General features: G+C 48.1%; 1 protein-coding gene across 1 annotated transcript in view; it reads left to right on the plus strand.

Annotated features, from left to right (window-relative positions):
• Positions 1-24,171, plus strand: part of Wdfy3 (WD repeat and FYVE domain containing 3) — a 311,759-nt gene that overhangs the window by 282,241 nt on the left and 5,347 nt on the right. The window contains exons 55-65 of the mRNA XM_023712946.1: positions 814-905; positions 1,102-1,314; positions 3,354-3,501; positions 4,318-4,472; positions 4,932-5,090; positions 10,372-10,551; positions 12,755-12,937; positions 13,925-14,021; positions 16,608-16,931; positions 17,629-17,740; positions 18,086-18,283. Coding sequence (XP_023568714.1) covers positions 814-905; positions 1,102-1,314; positions 3,354-3,501; positions 4,318-4,472; positions 4,932-5,090; positions 10,372-10,551; positions 12,755-12,937; positions 13,925-14,021; positions 16,608-16,931; positions 17,629-17,740; positions 18,086-18,283 — 1,861 coding nt within the window. The remainder of the gene's footprint in view (positions 1-813; positions 906-1,101; positions 1,315-3,353; positions 3,502-4,317; positions 4,473-4,931; positions 5,091-10,371; positions 10,552-12,754; positions 12,938-13,924; positions 14,022-16,607; positions 16,932-17,628; positions 17,741-18,085; positions 18,284-24,171) is intronic.

The following is a 24,171-nucleotide window of genomic DNA, read 5'->3' on the forward strand; positions in this document are numbered from 1 at the left end:
CTAGGACTGGGTCTGGGGGTTCCCGGAACTCGGCAGAAATTCCTACTTGGCGGGAGGGGTGGGGCAGGTACGGTGGAGTGGTGGGGGGTGGCCCAAGGGGGTGGGAGAGGGTCCGGCCCACGCTGCACCTGGGCTGGGACTGGTCCCGCCGGTGCAGGGTAGCAGGAAGCTCTCCACGCACTCACTGGACCTGGGCTAGGACTCAAAAATTTTTTTTCTTTTAAATGAGAATCATTACTACCAAATGCATCTCAGTGGTAGGGAGCGCTCATGAATGTGAGCATCAGAACTGTGAGAAGCCTCATACTGCAGTCACGTGCACGAGACTCCAACAGTGTCCTTACGGAGGCTCCTGTGCTGGCAGGTGGGAACGCATGCCCTGGGCGCGCCTGCAGAAGCATTATGCCTGTGGCAGTTCTGGCAAACTGATGGAATGCGTGCTATCTTTTTAAGTCTAAAGATGGGTTTTTTCTAATCTACAATTTCAGGTTTTGGGTTTAACTACAGTGTTAGCACTTAGTGATGAATAGTGAGTTTGGGGTTGCAGTGTGGACAGTTGTCCCTGAAAGGTTCGCCCTCTCTGACCTATGGGAACCTCAGGACCATCTGCAGGGACGCAAGCCCTTAGCTAAGCATATCTGTCTGAGCAGGGCTCTGTGAAGAGCCACCTTCAGGAGCTGGCAGGTGACTGCGAGGGGCTTTCTGAGGTGAAATGTCCAGAGTCTGGCAGTGAATCTAACACGTCCCTCTGGCATGAAGCCACATTGATCCTGGCCTTTTGCTTTCTTTTTATTAATGCATCGAATCTCATAGGCTGCAAACAGAATGGCACCAAGCTCGGAGATGTCATCCTTCCACCCTGGGCCAAAGGGGACCCTCGAGAATTCATCCGTGTCCACCGTGAGGTAACGGGAGCTCTCTGCTCAAAAGTAGCCTTACTCAGTCAGTGACCAAAATCCTACGAGGAGGGGATCATTGTCGCCCACTCCCCTAAGTGGCTAGTGCGCTCTGTGATTGGTTGGTATTTTAGTCCCTGCCGACAGCTAGCCAGGGTTTTGACTCTGTAGGCCAGCCCGTGACTGCCCTGTTTCGGAACTGCAGGCTCTAGAGTGTGACTACGTGAGCGCCCATCTGCACGAGTGGATTGACCTGATCTTTGGCTACAAGCAGCAGGGCCCAGCGGCAGTGGACGCTGTCAATGTCTTCCACCACCTTTTCTATGAGGGCCAAGTGGACATCTACAACATCAACGACCCTCTGAAGGAGACAGCGACCATTGGATTCATCAACAACTTCGGCCAGATTCCCAAGCAGGTGTGAAGCCTACCGTCAGTGTACTCCGTTTTGTTTTGTAGGTTCCACAGTGTTTCTGGTGGTAAATTGCCAAGCAGTATTAGGTGCAGAATAAGTTAATAAGGAATCATAAATCCTGTCCATCGAGTTAATAGGGTCCTAGAATGTTGCTTTCTCCTCCCTTTTGCTTGAGATGAACAGAAATGTTGTTTTGGTCACAGACAAACTGGGCATGCTTTTCTGTCTGTGTTTATACCCTTCGAGAATGAAGCAAACTACTATGCATGTAGAAATGAGTTCTGTTGTTCCAGGAGAGCTTATACAGACTTCAGGCAGGGAAAGACAGTCATAATGTTCTTGCTGGCCTCAGTCTCCCTGTTTCTCTCTCTCTCTCTCTCTCTCTCTCTCTCTCTCTCTCTCTCTCTCACACACACACACACACACACACACACACACGTGTGGGAAGTTTGGAGCAGAAGAGGTTAAGGCTGTTCAGGAGTCTCAGAACCAGCTGCTGCGGTTTGGCTGGGTGACCAGACAGGCAGCAGCTGCTTCACCACCACAGTAGCCCAAGGCCAAGAGCCACACCCCTGGATCGGGGGAGGGCTCCAGCCACCTGCTCCAGCTGCCCACCTGTGCCGAGCTCTGGCGACCACCTCTGCACTGTGGGCCTGGCCATTTTCTCTGTTCCTGCTGAAGTCACTCCTGGGTCACCTTTCTGTAGGTTGGCCAACTTTGAGGTTGGCACTTGGAGCACACGAGACAGTAGCATGTCTGTGTCCATGGATAAGCCAGGACAGCCAGTCCCCTACCAGGCACAGTGCGACCTGATCCCCCAGCAAGGGAGATGGGCTCACTCCTGACGCAAAGGTTTGTCTGTGAACCCCACTCACAGCCAGAGGTCTCACCTATACCTTTAGTTAAGCCTTTCCTTTTTCCTGCATATTACAAGGGCAGGAATGTGAGACACATATCTGAATGAACAAATCCGTCGGCACACTTGGGGCACCACAGGACTTCACACTACATGGAAGAGAAGAAGGTGGTAGCTGGGAGGAGGCATGGGTGCCTGTGTGTCTGTGGGACCCACCACTGGGCAGGAGCACAGAGAGTCCCAGAAAGCCTGAGTGCACAGGTGCTGGTCTGCACGTCTTTGCACACACTTCTGCACCCTGGCAAGTGCCCTGCCCGTGTCCTCTGAAAGCTCTTCAGTAAATGTTACTCATGCGCTTGCTTTGCAGTGTGTGTCTCATTTTTAACTCTGCACAAGCTGTAGACAGTGATGGAATACTGGCCCTGTACTTCTGCATGGAGCTAAAATAGGAAGAAAACATTTAAAGTTGTCTCTTTTCTCTGCAGAATGGGCATCTCATTCACAAAGGCTGCTGGTGCTGTATCTGTCCTAAGTCTCCCTTCATCAAAGATTTTTCACCTATTTTCCTTTGTTTTGTAATGGGTGCTACTCTAAAGCCTATTTCAAAAATCTGTAATATTTGAAAACAATCTTAAGTGTACGTTATTTTTTTTAACCCTACAGAAACACTGCCAAATATTTTTCTTGTCTTTTTCTTCCTCTGTATCATTGCCTTAAAAAGCTAAAAATGTTTACCCTGTCAGCAACTGAGCAGGGCTGAAAAGACCCAATATTGATGTTGATACACCCCCTTAAGAAAGACTGGGGGAGCCAGAAATTGTCCCTCTAAACTACCTTTGATGGTAAAGAGTGGCATTGGACTAGAGTCTTGATTACCTGTGAAGCCTCACAGAGAAAAGTTTTCAGTCAACTCTAGTTAGGGTAGATGAATTTTCTCTCAGAAAGTTGGTGTAGCTTATCATAGTCCTGTCCCTGCTGAGCAAGCTCGTAGTTCTCTGGCAATCCAAGCTCTATAAATTTATTTTTTCAAATGTAAGTGGAGGTGACAGAGTATCTGAGGTTTATTATGAAGCTACACGCATTATGCCTGCCATAGGTAACATTTGCCTTGTCCTGGTCACACAACCTAACGTGGGTTATCTTTTTTCATTTTTTTTTTATAAACTGTCATCTTCATGCCTCCCAGTTATTTAAGAAACCTCACCCACCAAAGCGAGTAAGGAGTCGACTCAACGGAGACAGTGCGGCAATCTCTGTCCCTCCCGGCTGCACGAATGACAAGATCTTTTTCCACCACCTAGACAACTTGCGGCCCTCTCTCACACCTGTGAAAGGTAAGCGTGTGGGAGACACATGTGACTCATGGTTTGAGGGGACAAGTGAGCAACCTGTTAAACAATGACAAATTTGCTCCTCAGCAGTAGTACAATTGGCATTTGTGTTTTTGCTTAATACTTGTTGGTGGGGTTTGTTTGTTTGTTTGTTTTTTCGTATTTTTTGCCACATCAGCTTTACCTATACCAGAAAAAAATCTGATTTTTATTTTTATTTACATAAAATTCTGCCTCTCAAAAAAGCAATAAAGGAATCATATTTTTAGTGTGCCAACCAAAACCATCTTTTGTCCCATGGTGAGTTATCCAAAAACATTTTTTTTCCAAGTGAAAAAAACATTTCGTGAAGTCTGTGCAATTTTCACTGCACAAAGTTCAAGACCAGAAGCATCAAAGTTTAGAAACCTCAAGGGGCAACTCTGGGCCATCTTGCCTCCCTGCAACTTCTGTGCCAGCCCTAGGCAGCACCAGGGACTGTCTGGTCCTGTCCCTGTCAGGGTATCATGGCTTCCCCAAGAAGTCTGGGCAGGCTCCAACAATGGGAGCTGAAGACACACAGTGCCTCTGAGTCTGGGGCCCTAGGCCCCTGTGTGTGGCCCGGGAGTGTCCCAAAGCAGTGGGGCCTGCAGAGCCCACAGAACATCTCTAGGCTGGGGGTGGGGGGCCCATGCAGCAGGTCTCCCAAGCACTGAAAGCCAGGCTCTGCAGCTGAGGCCGTGTGGCTCAGGTCGCCGTCAAGATCACCTTCCCACCCCTGTGGGTGCCGAGGGCAGTTTCTCTTCCCTGCCCTAGTGTAAGGATGTGTTTGTTTTGTAGAACTCAAAGAGCCAGTGGGACAGATAGTCTGTACAGACAAAGGCATCCTTGCAGTGGAGCAGAACAAGGTTCTTATCCCACCTGCCTGGAACAAGACTTTCGCCTGGGGCTATGCAGACCTAAGCTGCAGATTGGGAACCTATGAGTCTGACAAGGTTTGCATTGTTCTTTGCTTCCGTGTTCAATGTGTCCTCCTGGTCCAGATGTCCTGGGGTTGTCCTGTCAGTGTCTCTTCCCAGCCAGGAGGAAGTAGCACAGCACTGTTCTGGGTCAAGATCAGGGAGCTGGCTGAGGAGCCGTTTTCTGCAGAGCAAGTGAGCCCCTTCTGGGAGGCAAGAGTTCTATCATTCAGCCACCAATGCCACGCCAGCCCCTATAGACAGTTGGGAGTGGTTTCCCTCCAGCTTGCAGCATTTCCTCCAAGCAGTCGTGACTGTAAGGGGCTCATTTCTGCCAGCCAGTCCTACCTCCTTGGGCAGGTCACCATCAGGCACACCTGGCACTTTAATTCTCTAAACTTGCTGACAGAAAACATGTTCTCTTAGAGGTCTCTTAGAGGTCTTGCTGATAGAAAACATGTTCCCCTTGGGTCTCACAGGTCTTTTGTCCCACAGGCGGTGACCGTGTACGAATGCTTATCCGAGTGGGGCCAGATTCTGTGTGCCGTCTGCCCCAACCCCAAGCTGGTCATCACAGGTGGCACAAGCACAGCGGTGTGTGTGTGGGAGACGGGCACCTCCAAGGAGAAGGCCAAGAGCCTAGCGCTGAAGCAGGTGACGTGCAGGGTGGGCTCCCAAGAGGCAGGCGGTCCCCACTCTGTTTCCAAAATGTAGAACTCCAATCCTTGTACATCTACAAGGTAACTATTAGCCACATTTTGCACCTAAAAAACCAGTGTTGGTGGCATACACACTTGTAACCCCAACACTTGGGAAGCTGAAGCAGGATTGCTCAAGGCCAGCCTGGGCAACTTAATGAAACCCTATCTCAAAGTACAGTTTTAAAAGGCTGAGGTTAAAAAAATAATAATAATAATAAAATATAAAAAATAAATAAAAATAGGCTGAGGTTGCAGCTCTGTTGGGGAACACGGGCCTCACACATATGAGGCTCTTCGATCATTCTCCTGTATCACCAAAAAAGCAACCTCATATCTAAGAGAGCTCACCAGAGAGACCCTAAGCCACACGTGTGCAAAAGGCAGGAAAGGCAGGATTTACGTTTAGTTTTGGCTCCACAGCCAAATCCAGACAGAGCGGTAATGTCTTTGACATCTGTGAAGGAGCTGGACCCTTTCAGTGCTTGCCAACAACCACCTATCTGATAGCTGTTTTCAGGTGAACAGCGCAGCAGAGAAATAGGCAGAAGGAAGAAGGGAAAGGGGCTTTATTTTCTTTGAGGACACAGGAGAGAATGTGGGGGAGGAGAAGGAATTCTTTCTCTCTTGATAGGAACAAAGGTTGCTGAGGCATTTATGGCCTTTTGGCAGGAGTGGAGTTTGGAGGGGATGTTTAGATAGACCCAAGGGAGCTGACTGGGGGTCTTCCCTAAGGTAGTGGAAAGGGTGAAAGTAAATTATGTCCTGGGCTAAGTTGGAGTAGAAGGGGGAGGTGGTTTTGGGAAGATGGGCTTTTGTTTTAAGGGCATTGGCCATATTAGATGACCACCATAATGATTTTAGCAATTCATACTAGAGCCAGAACCTATCATTCCCATCTTTTGATTGTTATGAAAAGGGGTATGTGTCTCTTAAACTGCTTCCTGCTGAATGCGGGCATCGTCTTGGGGGTGAGAAGGGTTGACAGGACAATGGTTTATATCCGTGTAGAAGTTGTTGTCGGGTGTCTCACGTAGGACTAGAAGCTGTTTATTAGTGAAGGCTCGCATTGGAGACTGAAGAACCTGAGATGTCCCACGAGACTTGAGACTCTGACAAAGGTACCTCAATGTGGGCCATGGAACCCAAGCTCTGTTATTGTTCTTCAGCAGCAAGACCAAGCAGGTCAAGTATTGATGGATTTGGTTGTAGCGAGGTCTCCTGTAAGGGCAGGAAATTAGTGGATGGCTCACCTGCTGTCTGGTGGCTAGGACAGTCTACCTCTAGTACCCTCAAGCTTGTAGATGTCCCAGTGATGGCTGCAGGTTGGGGCAGTATCATGCCCAGTGTCCTTTGCCACACGGGAAACCATCCAGGAAGGACTTGGGTGGCAGAGTTGTTTAGGCTCAGCATTACTTTGTTAAGGTCCTGCTTTGATATGAGTCTCAAGTGTTGGAGCCAAAAGTTGGCTCTGTGTATAGTTAATTTTGGTCTCTATTATTGAAGACATGGAAAGTTAGATTAAATAAGTTTTCCTGTAGGGTTTGAGGGCCGAGATTTGTCTTTTTGGCTTGGCGTGAATGTCAGGAACAGATAGGGATATAAAATAGGAATTAATAACACTTGTTCGTTTGGGAGATTCTGAGTCTGCATTAGTATACTTACTTTGGAGCAATACATTTGATTATTACAATGTTGCTTGAGCATCAAGTATCTTGAAATATGAAGTATAATCAGAGAAGTGTTATTTCTTATTAACCATGGACATTTTAGCAGTTAAATCCTTGTAGAATGTTAATGGACAACAGTTACATACTTTTGTAGGGATCATTTGACATCAGTAGTCATAGATAGCAGTGTAGCGTAACAGTCATACAAAATCCCCATTTTGTTTTTGCATCTCTAAATATACATAGGACATATATCACATAAGTTTTAGTTAGAAAATTATCATTTGGCTGATGACCTCATGTTGGTTTGACAGGAACCTCTTATTATGAATACCTGAAGCATAGGAGAAAGGCAAATGTTTAAATCTGAAAGAAAATTTACATTGTAGGATACTGTATACTTGGAAAAAACTTTGTTTTAACCAATGACCAAATTATTAGGAGTGTCTTTTAAGGAGATTTTTGGGGTCTCTTTATTGATGAACAAAGGTTGACTACCCTTTATCCACCAATTAAGCATCCCTATTTTAATGATTTCTATTTAATTATACATTAATTTTGATATCAGACCAGCTGGAAATTCAGGAGAAAGCATGCTTCAAAGTTTATGTTTTGTTTTGTTTTTTTAAAGAAAAGGAACAGGTGCTTGCAGAATGACATAAAAACAAACAAGTACACACAGGACACACAGATATCTTTATAAGATGAGAGTGTACTCAGATATATTTCTGGCCAGGTTAAATTGTGATGACCTTTTTTAAGTTTGTAATTGTGAGAGACTAGTCAGAACTTTTGTAGGTCAATTAGCAGAGATCTCATAAGAACTTGGAAAAGGTAAAAACCTCTTATTTATGGTTAATATACATGTTTAGGTCTAATGCAATGTATCAGGTTTGAGTGGGAGCAAGCAAACTGAGCAGAGCGTAAGGATTGGGCACAGCACAACAGAGAGGCGCTGACATGTACACATCCCAGACTTGTAGGCTGGCATGAGGGAAACTGGGGTGTCTAATGTGGCTGTGCAACTGTAGAGGTAGGTAGCTGAAGGGCCTCAGTCAAGCCTGCTGCTTGGCTGGAAAGGACAGTGTGCTCGCTTGCTTGGTGGGCTGTTAACTTGTATCTAGCTTGATGGATAGCAGAGGGAGGGGCACACACTGTTGGGGGAAAAAGTGTTAAAGTGAAAAACCTGCAGGAAAAGACTGCTTATAAGGGGAGGGGGCAGTGAGGAATGCAAGGACTGTAGGGTCGGGGAGATAGCTCAGTAGATTAAGCACTTGCCTGGCAAGTGCAAGGGCCTGAGTTCAATCCCTGGTTCAAGTCAGTAACTTCTGAGGATAACCCACTAATATTATAGACTGCTAGACAGTGTTGGATTGTTTAGCTGAATTCAAACACCTTAGTATTTAGATGCCAATAGATTATCTACCTCTGACAGGACTAAAAAAAAGAGGGGGGATACAAAGGAAAGATCATTTTGTATTTATATATACAAAATAGGATAGATATACGGCTACTTTTGCTTAATTCAATGAGAAGAAAGGTATACTAATAGTGTTTGGACATGATATCCTGCCTGCTTCTTGTACTATGGATAACCACTAAGAAGATAACAATGTACAATGTATCGATTATCAAAACTGTCCTATTAATCAGCTTTGAAACTGTCTCATTCATATTTATTTCTCAATTAAATTTTAAAAATAAATTAATTAATTTTTTTTAAAAAAAGGAATGTGAACCAACTGGCACAGAGAAAGGCTATGGAGAGGGGATGAAGAAAGAGGTATCACTTTAGCCCTGCAAAGTTGAGATTTCAGAAGGTGAAGCGGGGTATAGCGGAGGCGAGGGCCAGTGGCAGCGGCTGCTGTGGCATGGGACGTGGATGGTATTTTGGCTGTTGGTTTTGTTAGTTGGGGTGTAGGGAATCTTATCTGACTGAGAGAGATTGTTAGGTGGGGGAGTTGTCCTTAGTTTCAGCAACTGTGAAAAGAGATGGGGGTGAGGAAGTAACAGTAGGGTGAGAAGCCATGAAAGGAGGAGGGGCTTCAAGGCTGGAAGCGTAGGAGACTGCAGCAGAGGAGACTGAGGAGTTGCAGCTGGGGGGCTAGGAGGAATGAAGATCAGAGCAGCATCTCCTAGAGGGTCCGAGGAGGCGGAGGGAGGGGCCCAGGTGGAACGGTTCGAACAGAGAGTATCTGGGCCCCTTTGTACTGTTGAGGGAAGAGAAGGAGGGAGGGACATGTCCTCAAAGATAGCAAAGCCTGGGTATAGGGGATTTTTTGTTATTTGCCATTGTCGTTACAAAAATTTTTTAAACTTTGGAGAATTACTAGATCAGAAGTTTTTTCTATAGGCCACTGAGTATCACCATCAAGTTTATATTGTGGCCAACCCATCTGACAGTAGAAGATAAATTGCTTTGGTTTTATGGCCTCCTGAAGGCCAAAGGAGCTGAACGATGGCAGGGGAAGGGTATACACCTGACGCAGAGTAAGGCAAAGCAAAGAGAGAAGAATTCCCCTGAGTGACCAAATTAAGGCTGAGCAGACTTCTAAGCCCAGGGAGTGGTCGTCACCAATTCTCAAAGCTAAGAAGTGCAATGGCAAAGTTCCCAAACCTTAGTCCCTCCAGTCATCCCCAGGGGCCAAGGGGGAATCACTGGGGTGGGGGGGTATGGGGTTTACCAGTGACAGTTAGACTTCCGGACACAGGGCCCCATGAATTTCCAAAGACAGCAGGGGAGTGTTCCAAGGGAAGGTTTCCCTAAGCAAACAGAACAAACCCCTGAACAAGAGAACCGGAGAGCTCAGCCTACCTATGAGATGTGAGGTGGGCCAGTGTTGCATGCAAGCTGCAACAGCAAATAGGCAGATCCCTGAGGAAAGAAGCTCAGCCAATATGCAGGGGAGTTCAAGACTGGGGAGTTTGGGCCCCCAGGAGCCTCACATGCTGCTTATATATCCGAGTCACAAGGCACCATATGATAGCTGTTTTCAGGTGAATGGCGCAGCAGAGAAACAGGCAGAAGGAAGAAAGGAAAGGGGCTTTATTTTCTTTGAGGACACAGGAGAGAATGTGGGGGAGGAGAAGGAATTCTTTCTCTCTTGATTGGAACAAAGGGTTGCTGAGGCATTTATGGCCTTTTGGCAGGAGTGGACTTTGGAGGGATGTTTAGATAGACCTGAGGGAACTGACTGGGGGTCTTCCCTGAGGTAGCGGAAAGGGTGAAAGTAAATTATGTCCTGGGCTAAGTTGGAGAAGAAGGGGGAGGTGGTCTTGGGAAGATGGGCTTTTGTTTTAAGGGCATTGGCCATATTAGGTGACCACCATAATGATTTTAGCAATTCATACTAGAGCCAGAACCTATCCCCTTCTTGGCACAGACTTGCCAGGGCCTATAAGGCAGCCCAGGAGAGAAGGACCCCTGTTGCCCGCTTCCTGTCCCTGGCTCAAGGGACCGCCTCCCCGCAGGGTACCTGAGGTCTCCTTGGGCATCTGGGGGTTCCTGGGGTCTCTTAGAGATCCTGTTGTTGCCGTCGACTAACTTGTTGCCTTTCTCTTTGACAGGCCTTGCTAGGCCACACAGACACTGTGACCTGTGCCACAGCATCCTTAGCCTACCATATAATCGTCAGTGGGTCCCGTGACCGAACCTGCATCATTTGGGACTTGAACAAATTGTCCTTCCTAACCCAGCTCCGAGGCCACCGAGCACCAGTTTCTGCTCTTTGTATCAATGAATTAACAGTAAGTAGTAAGCCACCTACTCGATTTATATTTAGGAGAACAAGTAGCTCTGAGCAAGGTAAATTTAATAAAATGATTTCTGAGTATTTTTCTGAGTTGATAGGCACTCATTCTCTGAGTACATGAGTTGTCTACCCAGCACATGGGTGTTAAAATTTAGAACCCAGCAGGGCCTTGTGCTTGCCAGGAAGCACTTATTCCACTGAGCCATCTCTCTGGCCCCTCCTTTTTTTTTTTTTTTTGTTTTTAATAGTGGGGTTTTTTAATTTGGTTTGTTTTGCTTTGCTTTTTGTGGTACTGAGAATTGAACTTGGGACCTTGCACTTACCAGGCAGGCACTGTGCTGCTGAGCTGTATCCCCAGCCCTTTTTGTTTTTTTCAATAGGGAACTTATTAAGGTGTTAAAATTTTGTTGAATTTTTTAGTGAAATGTTTCAAATTATTTATTGCACATACTTGGGTATTCAGACATGTAGGAAATTGTTAAAGAGCCCCAAGTTATGAACGTATCATCTCTTCTCCAAGTATGTCATGTAAGTAAATAAGTGAATCTGCCACTGGCCTTTAAACCACACATGCATGCATGTGTGCATGCACATACACACACACACACACACACACACACACACACACACACCCCTCCTGCCAAGCCCACCCCCCTGTTGGGACATGCGACCCCACTGCCTCTCACACTCAGCTCTCCTTCTGAAGGCCTACTGCGGTTGTCCTGGCTACTGGAAGATGCTAAGTGTGTGTTTTCAGTCAAGTGTCTGGTAGTTACTCTAAGAAAAAGGAAAGAGAAAGAAATGCAGGGTCTGGCTGACAAGAACACGACTTGGATGGCGGCCAGTGGGAGGTGTTCTAGGGTGAGGAGTCTCCTTGGTTTTTGGTATATTCGGAAGGCTCAGGTATCCCCGAGCCCTCTTGGAGTGGCCCTTAAATGAGCCCCTGCTGAGTGGGACGCTTCAGACCACACCCAGCAGCAGTGCTGCTCAGAGTCGAAGGCCCCATCCTGTCAGTGCGGGCTTGCTTGAGGTTCTTCTAAACAGTGAGTTTTATTTACACTTATTTGAGCCATTAGTTTATACCCACTGGAAAGCTGCTGCAAATACTTCAGAAACATTTAGGTTTTTTTCTTGTATTTATAATGTCTCAACACAAGAAAAGATTTCTGCCGCACCCACCCTCCCTTACTTCAGTTTGCACTGGGGGCTGGCACCTTGCACCATGTCCACCAACCAGGATTTGCCCTTTCCTTGCTCCTTTGAGGACCACCTCCACATTCCCTAGGCCAGCTGTGTCCCATTGTTCCAAGGCCAGCTGTTGCATCAGGACCACCAGGACACCCTGCGAGCAAGGATAAGCACTGGGTTATGGGCTTGGGGGCCCTGGAGAGCTGGCCTCAGATCTGGACTGTTGCAGTAGCAGGAGACTTAGGCTCTCACCCAGGTCTCATGCTGTAAAGTAGGGCTGTGGCCACTAGCCCCAGGAGATCACGGAGGTCACACAGAAGTGTCACCCCATGACAAGCACACACTTCCTTTTGCAGTGCAGCATCGTGTTCTCACCAGGTTGAGGAGGTCCTAGCCTGGTACAAGCAGGAGAGAGCTCATTCTCTTCTACTTCGGAACTCATGAGAACATGAGTTAGGAACTTAGGACGAAGTGACCTGTGTACCACATTTCTTTTCTCCCACCTACTGTGAATATGAATTTTAAAAGAAGGTACTATTGTGTTACCAAGATTTTGTCTTTTTATTTATTGAAGAAGGAGGCATATCTGGAATGAAAATCTGTCTTCCACACTCTGCTCTTTGTTATTAGACTCACTATGTAAGAGTTAGAGGAGGAAGATTCCTGCCTCTGGGTGGAAAGGACTTAGATCCTTCGTAGCTGGGAGGAGCAGGATTGCCTCCACCTCCTTTGCTGCCAGTGTGGAGTGAGGCTTGTCCACCCTTGCTGGGCCACAGCCTTGCCTCTGGTCTCCAACTGTGATCCTCTGGCCACAGCAGACACTCATTTTAGGCTACCTTTGTGGGAAGTATTTTCTAAGCCAGCAAGTGCTGAATTCCAGTTAAGCTCAGAAGTTACACAGCCTCTAGTCTGAGGGCTGAGAGCCAGGCCCAAGAGTCCATTCGTTCCTGAAACAAGCATTTACTGGGCAGAGAATGAGGAGAATGAGGGCTGTTCCTTTCCGTTCCCAGGGGGACATTGTGTCATGCGCTGGCACATACATCCACGTATGGAGTATTAACGGGAACCCCATCGTGAGCGTGAACACATTCACAGGTCGGAGCCAGCAGATTATGTGCTGTTGCGTGTCCGAGATGAATGAGTGGGACACACAGAATGTCATTGTGACGGGACACTCCGATGGCGTGGTTCGGGTAAGGGAGCTCAGAGCAAACCCTCTTCTAGTATTTGTTCTTCCAGTCACTATGCACTTAGAAAGCTGCAGTGTGAGGACACCAGAACAGGCTGTGATGTTCATCCAAGTCTCGCCTGATCCCCCCAAGTCTCAGCCACTGAGTTATAGACAGACCCCTGGGCAACTTGGCACAACAGGGCACTCACATGTGACCTCCAAGATGCGTGGGGAGTGCTGTCAATGTGTGTTGTATGTGTCCCAGGTTTTAGGTCTGTCAGGTGGCTTCACTGGGGGACGTGGAAAACGATGTCTCCTCTACTGAGATCAGAGCTCGAGACAGCACAGAACCCTCTTCCAGTCCCAGCTGGACCCTGCAGGATTCCACCAGCAGTCAGACATAGTTTATCTTTGTCCTGTCTAATGACTGTCAGGCCTCTGCAAGAAAGAGGATCAACAAAGTGTTTACCTGTGTAGTCTGCACAAATATTTGAGTTTTTCTCTCAGGAGAATTTTCCTCTTACCTGTTTCCTTTAATTGGGCTCTTGTTCAGAGGCGAGAGCAGCCACTCTCTGTGATCCATCCATGTTGAGGGCCAGTCAGGCTGTTGGCCTGCCTCCACTGTCCCCTGTGCCAAGGGCTTTCTCAAGAGTGGCAGTGATCCAGTCCCTGAGCTACAGAGCACTCTCTAAAATCCCCACAGCCTAAGGCCTTGCTGGGCCCGCTGGCTGTAGGCCTTCCTGAGCATCTGCAGTGTGCATGTGTGCTGGCGGTGCTGAGACGCTCTCACTGGAAGTGGGGCTCACTTGCATAGCAGAACCTGTTCAAGCTGACCTGACCACAGTCCTCGTCCCTGCACCCTGAATGGCCATGCCTGAGGCAGCCACTGCAGTCACATAGCCGTGAGAATTCCACTTACCGGAGTGCATCTTTTCACCCAGGAACATGTGGATGACTTCTTGCATCTGTTTCTTAACTATCTTTTATTTCCCTGCTTCCTTACGTGTAGTTTTGGAGGATGGAATTTTTGCAAGTTCCTGAAACACCAGCTCCTGAGCCTGTTGAAGTCGTAGAAATGCAGGAAGAATGTCCAGAAGCACAAATAGGTATTTAATACTGCTCAGCACTCGTTCTGTCAATACCCTCTTTCTTTTTGAGGAGTCACAATGGGTGAGCATATACCACATGGTGTGACCCAGGGCTGGGGCTGGGCACCATCACTGTGTGCTGTGCAGTCCCCTTGGGCACGTGTGTCAAGCTCCTCCCAGATCCTTCGGTCAGGTCAACTCATGGTGACTCCACAGCTCATCCTGCATATAGGCTCCCTGGAGTGCCAAACACATGGCCTCCGTTCTGCAAATACAAAGCAGACCTGGGGGCCACAGCATTGGAATGCCAGGCAGCTCCATGCCCTAGCACCACATGTGTCCTGCCCAGCCTCTGGCTGGTATCACATTGTCAACTGTCTACAGAGGCAGGGCAGAGTCCACTTTGAGTGTCTCTGCCTCTACCTGCTCATAGAGGACTCTAATTCAAGCAGAAGCTCCATTATCTATTATTTGTAAAGCCCTGGACATTTTTCCAGTCAAAGATACAGCTAGATGATTTCCATAAAAAATGATGAAAACAGTAACATAGGGCAGGGCCAAGGTATGCTCTTCTGTCAGGTCCAGAGCAGCTGCCCTCCTGTGTTCTGCCAGAAAAAAACCAGGCTTTAGGTATGACCTTCAGATTTTCTCTCTGTGATTGATTCTGTACACTGAGAACTCGGTATGACTTGAACAACGCAAGGATGTTCCTAAGGGAAAAGCCTTACTACCAGAAAGACACAAATCACGTCTCTGTGTAAGCTGAAAGCAGGAAAGATCTCCTGGGGAGTACATTTGGATCTTTCTGTTACTTTTTTTGGGGGGAGGGGGGTTTAGGCACCTTGTGCTTACTACTGAACTGTATCCCTGGCCCTCCTTTTATTACTTTTCACATGGTAAATTTCTACATAGGGAGCTGTATCTCCACCAGAGAGATATCTGGATGTTTGAGGATGGGGAAATTCTGCTCAGTTCAATAAGTGTCAGGGGATTTCCTATAAGTTGGCAGATACCCTATGAAGGGCTCTGCTGAGAAGCGGGTCGCTTTCCCTTCCTTGAGCAATGTGTAGCAGGGGAAGATGGATGAGTAGTGAGGTGGAAGGAGGTAGGATTCAGGTGAAGAGTGTCCATGTCTTAGAGCTCTACATTCTTGCTGTGGACAGTCTGGCATAGCGGTGAGCCCTGTGGGGTGGAGTAGACCCTGGACTTCATAGTGGAGGAAGGATTCAAGCATGGAGACTTCAGGTAGGACTTGAGTGGAAAGGCAGACATGCTAGGGACTCCCTGGGGATCAAAGCCATTGTCAGGCTGCTGTGGGGACCTGAGGGTTCATGGTCGGAAGCACCGGGGTGAAACACCAGTCCAGCCTGTCTCCTGAACTCTTACAGAGTACAAGGCTGGCAGATGACGTATCTGTCCTGCTAAGAAGTGTGTGTGCAGGGCCTAACACTGGCACACTCACTTTCTTTTTTGCAACATGGTCTCACTATGCCACCCAGACTGGCTTCGAAGCTATGCCTCTGCCTCCCAAGTGTTAGGGATATGGGTGAGCACCTCCACCCTTAGCTGCACTTGCTACTACTTTCTCTCCTATGTTATACCTGTGTCTCTCTCCAGTTATACCTGTTTGCTTCTCTACGAGACTAGATTGCATGACAGCACAGAATTGGTGTGAGCATATGTAAAATGACAGTGAAATATGGAAGAAAACCAAAACCCTAGTTTAGAGTTTGCATCAGTAACTCATTCTTATGTGTTACCGTTTAGCTAGATAGAATAGGGCTGGCCAGATAGCTCAGCAGGCCCGGGAGTTCCATCCCCTAGCCTGCTCTTCTGGCCCTGCCCCTAGGGCATGCTGAGACAGCAATTGGAGACTGGGTGTGGTGGTGTGTGCCTGTAATCCCAGTTCTTGGGAGGCTGTGAACAGGCAGATCACTACGAGTCCAATCCAGTAGTGAGACCCTGAACACCCTGTAGACCCTTCCCTAAAATACCAAAAAAAAAAAAAAAAGTAGGTAGCAACAGGCAAGACATTGCCTGTGGGCCTCTTCTCTTGAGTCTGACTCCTCTGTTTTAGAGAAAGCATGTGTGTTTTAGAGAAAACATAATAGCTCAGGGCAAGAATTTCAAGTAACTGAAAGACAATACTGCCGCAGAAGTCTAAGATCAGCAGAAGGAATTGGGTGAGATTTTGGAGAAATGGTTTTGGAGCTTTGCTTTGAAAGTTAGGCAGTGTCAGATCACAGATGCTGGGAGAGAAACCAAGGCCTTGGTAGGGCCAACGGAATGTGCAGAATCAGCACGAGGAGAAGCGGCTGTACAGAGAACACCTGAAGCCTCACCAAGAAGGCCAGGGAGAGTGTATGGAACTGAAGGCCAGGCTAAAGATTTTTCCCAAGGTATTCTGTGGATTCTTTTAGATAGGCAGCCCTTTTGCTGTCTTCAATCTTGCTAAAAATTCTGGCTTTTCTGTTTCTCTTTTTAAACTTAGCTGTAAACATTAAATCTCTCATGATTTATACCTGGCAGAAGGGAGCCCTGAGACCAGGTCAGGCGTGGCTAGGATGCATCTGCGTTTTCTCATTCTCCCAATGCTTCTCCCAGGGCAGGAACCCCAAGATGAAGACAGCAGTGACTCTGAAGCAGAGGAGCCAAGCCTCACCCAGGAGCCCAAGGACGTCCCCAGCCAGCCCAACAGCACCAGCCACAGGCCCCGGGCAGCATCCTGCCGAGCCACAGCCGCCTGGTGCACTGACAGCAGCTCAGACGACTCTCGGCGCTGGTCTGACCAGCTCAGCCTCGATGAGAAAGACGGCTTCATATTTGTGAACTATTCCGAAGGCCAGGCCAGATCCCGCCTGCAGGGGCCCCTCCACCACGCCCACCCCAACCCCACAGAAGCAAGGAGCTACTGCAGATTGAAACCTGGTAACTTGAACTCTGGCATCTTTTTCACTGCCTTTTGGTGGGTTGAGGGCTGGTGGACCTAGGGAGTGGCCCAGCTCCACTGGGCTCTGTCCTGCCCCAATATGTGCTGTATGACCTAGGCCACCACCAGAGGCAGGCCTCATGTGGTCCTTCCCATGTAGAGCAGATTTAATCTGTCCTAGAAAAGAGTCTCTTCAATATGCTGTATGTTGTTTAAAGAAATACCTCAACCCAAAAAGTGAATTCAATGACGAATGCTGAAATCATGGAAGCTTTTAAAAATAAGTGTCAGGTGTGGTGGTGCACACCTTTAATCTCAGCACTCAGAGGCTGAGGTAGGAAGATGGCTTCAAGTTCAAAGCCAACTTGGGCTACACTGTGAGTTCAAGGCCAGTTTGAACAACATAGTGAAACTCTTCTCAAAAAGAGAAAAAAAAAAAGATGTAGGTATCAGTTACAGAAAGATAAACTTGCATTAGCAGCCAACATTGCTGTGAGAGTCAGAGCCAGGTCTTCAAAATCTTGCCTTGCAGGTTTCCTTGCTCTGCCGTTCTTTCATTACGTGCTGTCATGCTGGCCCCTCAGCAGTGTCCAGCTAGCTGGCTGTCCCCCAAGCTTCTCCAGCTGTGTGCCAAGCACTCAGCGCCTGAGGCTCTGTCCCTTCCTCTGTTTACGGTGTCCTCTACCTCCTGCCCAGGGTACCGATGGGAGCGGCAGCTGGTGTTCCGGAGCAAGCTGACCATGCACACGGCCTTCGATCGCAAGGACAATGCGCATCCAGCCGAGGTCACCGCGCTGGGTGTGTCAAAGTAAGTAGCCAGACACACCAGCCTCCTCCCCTCTTAGCATTCAGGAAGCTGGGCCCATAGGGTTCAGCCCAGCCTTTGGAGAAAACAGATCTTAGTGTGTTTTCCAGAGTAGCTTGAAGATTCTTTGAAAATGTAAGAAACATGACGCTCTGTGGATTTTAATTCTCAACTCAAAAAAATCTGTCCCCTGTGTTCTTCAAAGACCCAGCCGGATTTGATCAGTGACCACTGACTGGAAGGTCCCTTTGATATTAATGCTGCCCTTATCTCCCATGGCCTTGCTCCCCAAGGGTATTGGTGACCCGCACCAGCCTCTGGCCCAGCTCCCACCCTTGTCTTACACAGGGACCACAGCAGGATCCTGGTTGGGGACAGTGAAGGCCGAGTCTTCAGCTGGTCCGTGAGTGACCAGCCAGGCCGTTCCGCAGCTGACCACTGGGTGAAGGATGAAGGCGGGGACAGCTGCTCAAACTGCACGGTGCGCTTCTCACTCACAGAACGACGACATCACTGCAGGAACTGCGGCCAACTTTTCTGCCAGAAGTAAGCAGGGCAGCCTGGGGGGTTCTGCGTGCTGCTGGCCTCAGGGCCCATTCCTTCTTTCCCATAACCACAGCTGTGGAATGTTCTGTCACAAAAGGCCCAGCCATCAGGAGTGCTTGCAGTGGGACCCCCCTCCTATGGGCGTAAGAGGCATCAGGTGTGGGCACAAACCCCCTTAGTCCTCTTTCCCCTCCTCACACCCTTCCCTGCTGTTGACTGTCCCTTGAGCATGCATCACCACCGCTGCCTTTACAGCACTGCTTTCTCTCCCCACTGGGTAGTGCTGCTATCTCCTTAGTCCTGCTCCCTTGGCTAACAGTAGTCTCCCTTCTGCCTTTATGGCATCTTTTTTAGAATCTACGTTGTAGAGGAAACCTGCAGTATTGTCTGAGTGATTTATTTCAATTAAGATGATGTCTTCTAATTCCATGCATTTTGGTGCAAATGACATAATTTCATTCTTTATGACTGAAATACATAATTTTCATATATAGTATTTCACATATATAACATATAGTATTTGCTTTATCCATTCATCTCTCTATGGTGGGCATCCAGGCTGGTCCCACCAACCAGGCTGTTGTGAATTGTGCCACAGTGGATGCAGGTATGCAGGTATCCCTGTCATGCACTGGCTTTATTCCTTCGGGTGTACGTAGGGGGTGGTAGGGCTCGATCAACTGCTAGCTCTGTTCTTAGTATATTGAGGAGCCTCCCTACTAAGCTGTAGTGGCCACATGGATTTACATTCCCTCCAGTAGTGCAGAGGGTTCCTTTCCCCTGCACCCTCAGCAGCACTGCCTGTTTCCTGTATTCACAATGATAGCTGTTCTGACGGAGGGATGGAATCGCGATGTTTCCCTAGTAGCTAAACATGTTGAACATTTTCCATGTACTTGCTGGCCATTTGCATTACTTCTTTTGGGAAGTGTCTGTTTACTTCATTTGTCTAGTTACTGCTTAGGCAGTGTGATTTTTTGGTGTCAGGTTTTTGTGAGGTCTGCATATTCTAGATATTAATCCTCTGTGGAAAGTGTCTCACAGGCATTTCCCCCTCACTCTTTAGGCTGTCTCTTCACTCTGTTGTTTGTACACTGTGCAGAAACTTTTGAATTTGTCATGGTCCCATTTGTTGATTTTTGCTGTTCCCTGTGCTGTTGAAGCCCAGTCAGGAGGACTGCTGGTGCCTCTGGAGTTGAGTGTTCCCTTTTTTCTTCTAGTAGTTTCAGTTTCAAGTCTTACACCAGGTGTTTGATCCATTTTGAATTGATTTTGTGCAGAGTAAGAGCCAGGGGTCAAGTTTTATCTTCTATGAATGGCTGTCCAGTTTTCCCAGCATCACTTGTAAAAAGGCTCTTTGCTCCAATGTGTATGTTTGGCCCCTTGGTCCAGTCAGCTGGCTGTAGTTATCTGTTGTCTATTCCCTTCTCTTGGTTTCTGTTGTCTATTCTCTTCTTTTGGTCTGTGTGTCTGTTGCACCACGACCATGCTTTTTAGTACTACAGCTTTGTAGTATAATTTGGAATTAGGTACTGTAATTTCCAGCCTTGCTCTTTTGCCCAGGATTGCTTTGGCCATTTGGGCCTCTCATATTTTCTTTTCCTTTTTTTATTAGTATACTTGCAGCACTGGCTAACTACAGTCACTGTGGGCAGTTGGTCCACATACAAGACACATCTGATTCTCCTTTATGTCTGTGCTGCTTCTCCTTTCCCCACTCCTAACACCGCTTGGTTCCTTTCCCATTGCAGACAACCTGTCTCCCTGTGTTTTCTTATGCATTTGGGGTTGTTCTCTCTAGTTCTGTGAAGAGCATCGTGAAGTCTCTGTGGAAATTGCATTGAGCCTGTGAATCACTTTTGGTAATGTGGCCTCTTTTCAGCAGTGTTAATTCTGTTCCTTCAGGAAGGGATGAGTGTCTGGTGTCTTCTCTCTGAGCTGTTTTCCTGATTTCTTTTTCTGCTAGTTCATTACAGGCATATAGAAAAGCTATTGATTTTCTTCTGTTGACTTTGTATCTTGCATCTCGAGCATACTCTTGAGCTTGACTGGACACTGCCGAATTACTTTCTCCACCAGTACTGTGGGTTTCCACGGCCTCTACAGGGTAAGAGTTTTCCAGATTCTTGTCATGCTTCGTAGGAGAGGCCTTTTACCAGGCTGCAGTCCGACAGCTAAGAAAATCTGCCATCTTCCACCACATGCTGCTCGGGGACACTCTCCTGTGCCTGCTCACACTGAAGTATCTCCTGGGCTTCCCTGGTTTCCCTTCAAGGTTTGCCTTTTTTCCTGCTTGTCCTTGCAGATTTCTTTCTGTATTGTGGTCTGTAGACCTTTTACATAACCCTTCACCAGACTGTGGCTTCTGTTTTACTTTTGTGGTTTTTTTCTGTTTTGAATGTGTGTGTATGTGTGTTCAAATTTCTCTGTCCTAAAACTGTAGTGAGAGTGATTTTGTCTTTAGAAGACTGGCTTCTCACACAGAGGACTTTATGCGCGTGGACTGTGTCTCGATGGGGTAGGGTCTGCCGTCACCCCATATAGGCCAGCTGTGCCGGCAACTTGATCTGTACCTTCTGCGCACTGGAACCCTGCTTGGCACGTGGAGCCTCACTTGGTGCGGTGGCAGCAGAGATGCCATGGGCATAGCCTGAGGGCTTGCGCTGCCCTGCTGGCTGGGAGATGCTTACATCAAGACCACACCATTTGCGAATGACGTAGTCATTTTCATAGGTGGTGGCTGAGGTTCCATGGGCAGCATTGGTTCAGCTGAGCCTGCCCGAGTGGGGCTGGGCTATTGTCTGGAAGTGGCCCATGCGAGTGCTGGCATCTTCTGGGGGCTTTGAGAGAGCTCGCTATGAACCTTTATGTGTGTGTCATCTGGTCCCAGACAAGGTCGGGTAGGACTGCTGTTGTGCGCAAGGTAGTAGAATATTTTTTTTTCTTAAAACTATTTATCCCAGACAGTCTGACTGAAGAGCAGGCAGCTAGGATGTCACGGCCTGCATTCCTGGGGGAAACTCTGGGGTATGCCGCTGTGCAACCCCATAATGGCTTGGCCAGGACCTCTTATCCATGCTGGATCTCATCTGCTCTTGGCAGTTGAATTTTCAAAACAGGTGATTCTTTAAGTGACCATTGCCACTGGCAGTTGGGTGGTGGCGGTCTTCCCACCCTGGTCCAACAGGGACCAATGATAACCAAGCAGACTAGGGGTGCACTGCTGCCCACACCCCGTGCCTACTGCTTCTGCTGCGAAACAGCTAGCCAGCACTCCCGAGTTTCCATTGCCCACTGTGCTTTGATGCTCTGCGCACTTCGTCTCGTGCAGTAAATATAGATCTTTGTTTCAGTCCTGTGAAATCCAGGCCTCCTGTGAACTAATGCCATATCCAGCATCCCACCCTGCTTACTCCAAAGACTAGAACTCAGAACACATTGTAAAAAAATCTTAAGTAGAGCTGACCTCAAGCATTTCTGTCAAGGTACACAGGAAGCATCCAGCCAGACAGGAACAACCAAGCTCCTTGATTTTAAGAAGCAATTATGGTGTTGTGTAGCTCAGTGGTGAGAACACTGGCCTAGTGTGCACTCAGCCTGGGGTCCTGTATCACTCACCAGCACCACATTCATTAAAAAAAAATGAGAGAAACAGAAAGGAAAAGTGATTGAGAAGTAGATCCATCCTGATGCTCTAAAAGCAGAGTCCTCTTCAGCACCAAGTGTCCTGTGAGGTGGGCAGCTCACAGGTGGCTGGGATGCTGGGCCTCGCCTAGCCCCATCAGAGAACGGAGCAAGGTGTGTGCTGCACAGCGAGGGCAGCGGCCATCTGGAGAGCACAGAAACCTTGAGCTCCAGAGACGTGGCCCAGCAGCACAGCTGGAAAAGCAGAGCACCCAGCCTCATAGCAGAGGCAAAGCGAATAGATCCCAGCGGCCACTCTCTGCAGGACCTCATGGCCCTCAATGCCAGGAGCTCTGTGATCAGCAGGAAGCTAAACCCTGCTGGCTTTGGAGAGCAGCCAACTTCATCTCAGCAGACCCTGGATGCTGCAGCCTAGAACCACCCCAAGGGTCCAGCTGCCTGAGCTGGGCTTCTCTAGGAGAGCAGAACCCTGCACACCCCCACCTCTGGGAACCCAGCCACAGCCCACAGCAGGCCCAGCAAGTGCCCACCTCACAGCAGACATAGTTAGATCCAGGGGTTCAGGGAACTGCTCCTGGAGACCACGGACATGTCATGTGTGCATCACTGTGCCAGGACTGAGAGAGACACACCCACAGTTCACACCACTCAATTCCTAGTGCTGCCACAGGTACTGCTCACAGCAAGGCAGGGAAGAGGCTCTGATGCTGCTACTCCCATGTGTGGGGCCACTGGGGTGACACTGAGTGCCTCCAGAGCTCTGCTGTCACCCTCCACAGGCAAAGCCTGAGAAGGGCAGCTGCACACTGCTGTGCAGAGCAACGTTATCCAGGTGTCCAATTCTAGCTGCAACCCATACCTGCTCACTCCTTGGCAGGCACCGCAACTGAAATAATCGGGTAGAGAGCCCCTGAGCTGTCACCCCACCTCCAGATGTGCACTGCGGGGAAGGCCCTGGGCCACACCCACAGCAGCACCACTCCTGCAGCCAGTGTACCCAGTAGATCTCCGCCATAAGTCCCCTCACACCTGTCTGCTCACAGTGCACCAGGCACAGTGCTGTGAGTCTTGTCGCTTTCTCTCCTTGGAAGCACCTGGGCCTTTGTCAATGTCTCATCACATGCACCAGGCCACTGACCACTGACAGAGCAGCAAATACCAAAGACGCTTCCAAGTGGCAGAGCCACAGTCAGCACTGCCTGGGGAGTCCCCCTCACCCCAGCCCTGCCCCCGTAAGAGTAGCTATACAGGTGCACTACACCTGTCTCAGCTGTGTGACCCAGAGACAGTGGGTCTAACAAGGTCATGTAAGGAATTCATACCCTATGACACATTTTCAGAAGAAAACTCCTTACTAATAAGGCCATCCTGCAAAAGTGTAGAGATCCCCATTCCATCAGACATGCAAAGCTCGAACATAAGGAAGCAACATGGCATGACACTAAAGAATATAACTGAAGTAACAGACTCTCCAGACAGACCAAAACAGCTGAAATGCCCAATGATGAATTAAAAAAAAAAAAGATTTATCAGTGAGATCCGAGAGAATCCAGGTAAACAGGTGAAATTAGAAAGAAAATGTAGGATATAGATGAGAAATTTAGTAGAGTATTTTGAGAAAGAACCAAATAAATGTTGAAAATGAATAGCTCATGAGCCAGCCAGATAGCTCAGCAGATTAAAGTGCCTGCAAGCAGGCACAGGGGCCAGAGATTCGATCCCCCAGCCTGCCATGCTGGCCCCACCCCGAGGCACACAGGCTGTGATTGAGACTGGGCTCAGTGGTGCACGCCTGTAATCCCAGCTCTTGGGAGGCTGTAAAAGGCAGATCACTACGAGTCTGATCTAGTAGTAAGACCCTGAACACACTGTAGACCCTTCCCTAAAATTAAAAAACAAGAAAAGAAAATGAACAGCTCAGTAAGTCGAATAAAAATTCAGGTAGAAGTCTCAACAGACTACCTCAAATGGAAAACAGAATGTCAGAGTTTAAACACTGTTCTTTCAATACCACACACTCATTAAAAACAAAGAATGAAGACAGCTTTCAAAATCTGTAAGACATCAGTAAGCAAACATCTGCATCATTGGAACAGTATGCTGGGAGGGGAAGAAGCAGAGGCTGACAGCACAGAAGACCTGTTCTGTGATAAGAGAGCCAAAACTTCCCTAAACTTGGAAAAGCCATGAACACCCCAGATAGACCTGACAGAAAAGACCCTCACTACAGCATATTATAGTCA

The sequence above is a fragment of the Octodon degus genome, unplaced genomic scaffold (assembly GCF_000260255.1).
Source record: "Octodon degus isolate 3935 unplaced genomic scaffold, OctDeg1.0 scaffold00028, whole genome shotgun sequence".
Classification (NCBI taxonomy): domain Eukaryota; kingdom Metazoa; phylum Chordata; class Mammalia; order Rodentia; family Octodontidae; genus Octodon; species Octodon degus.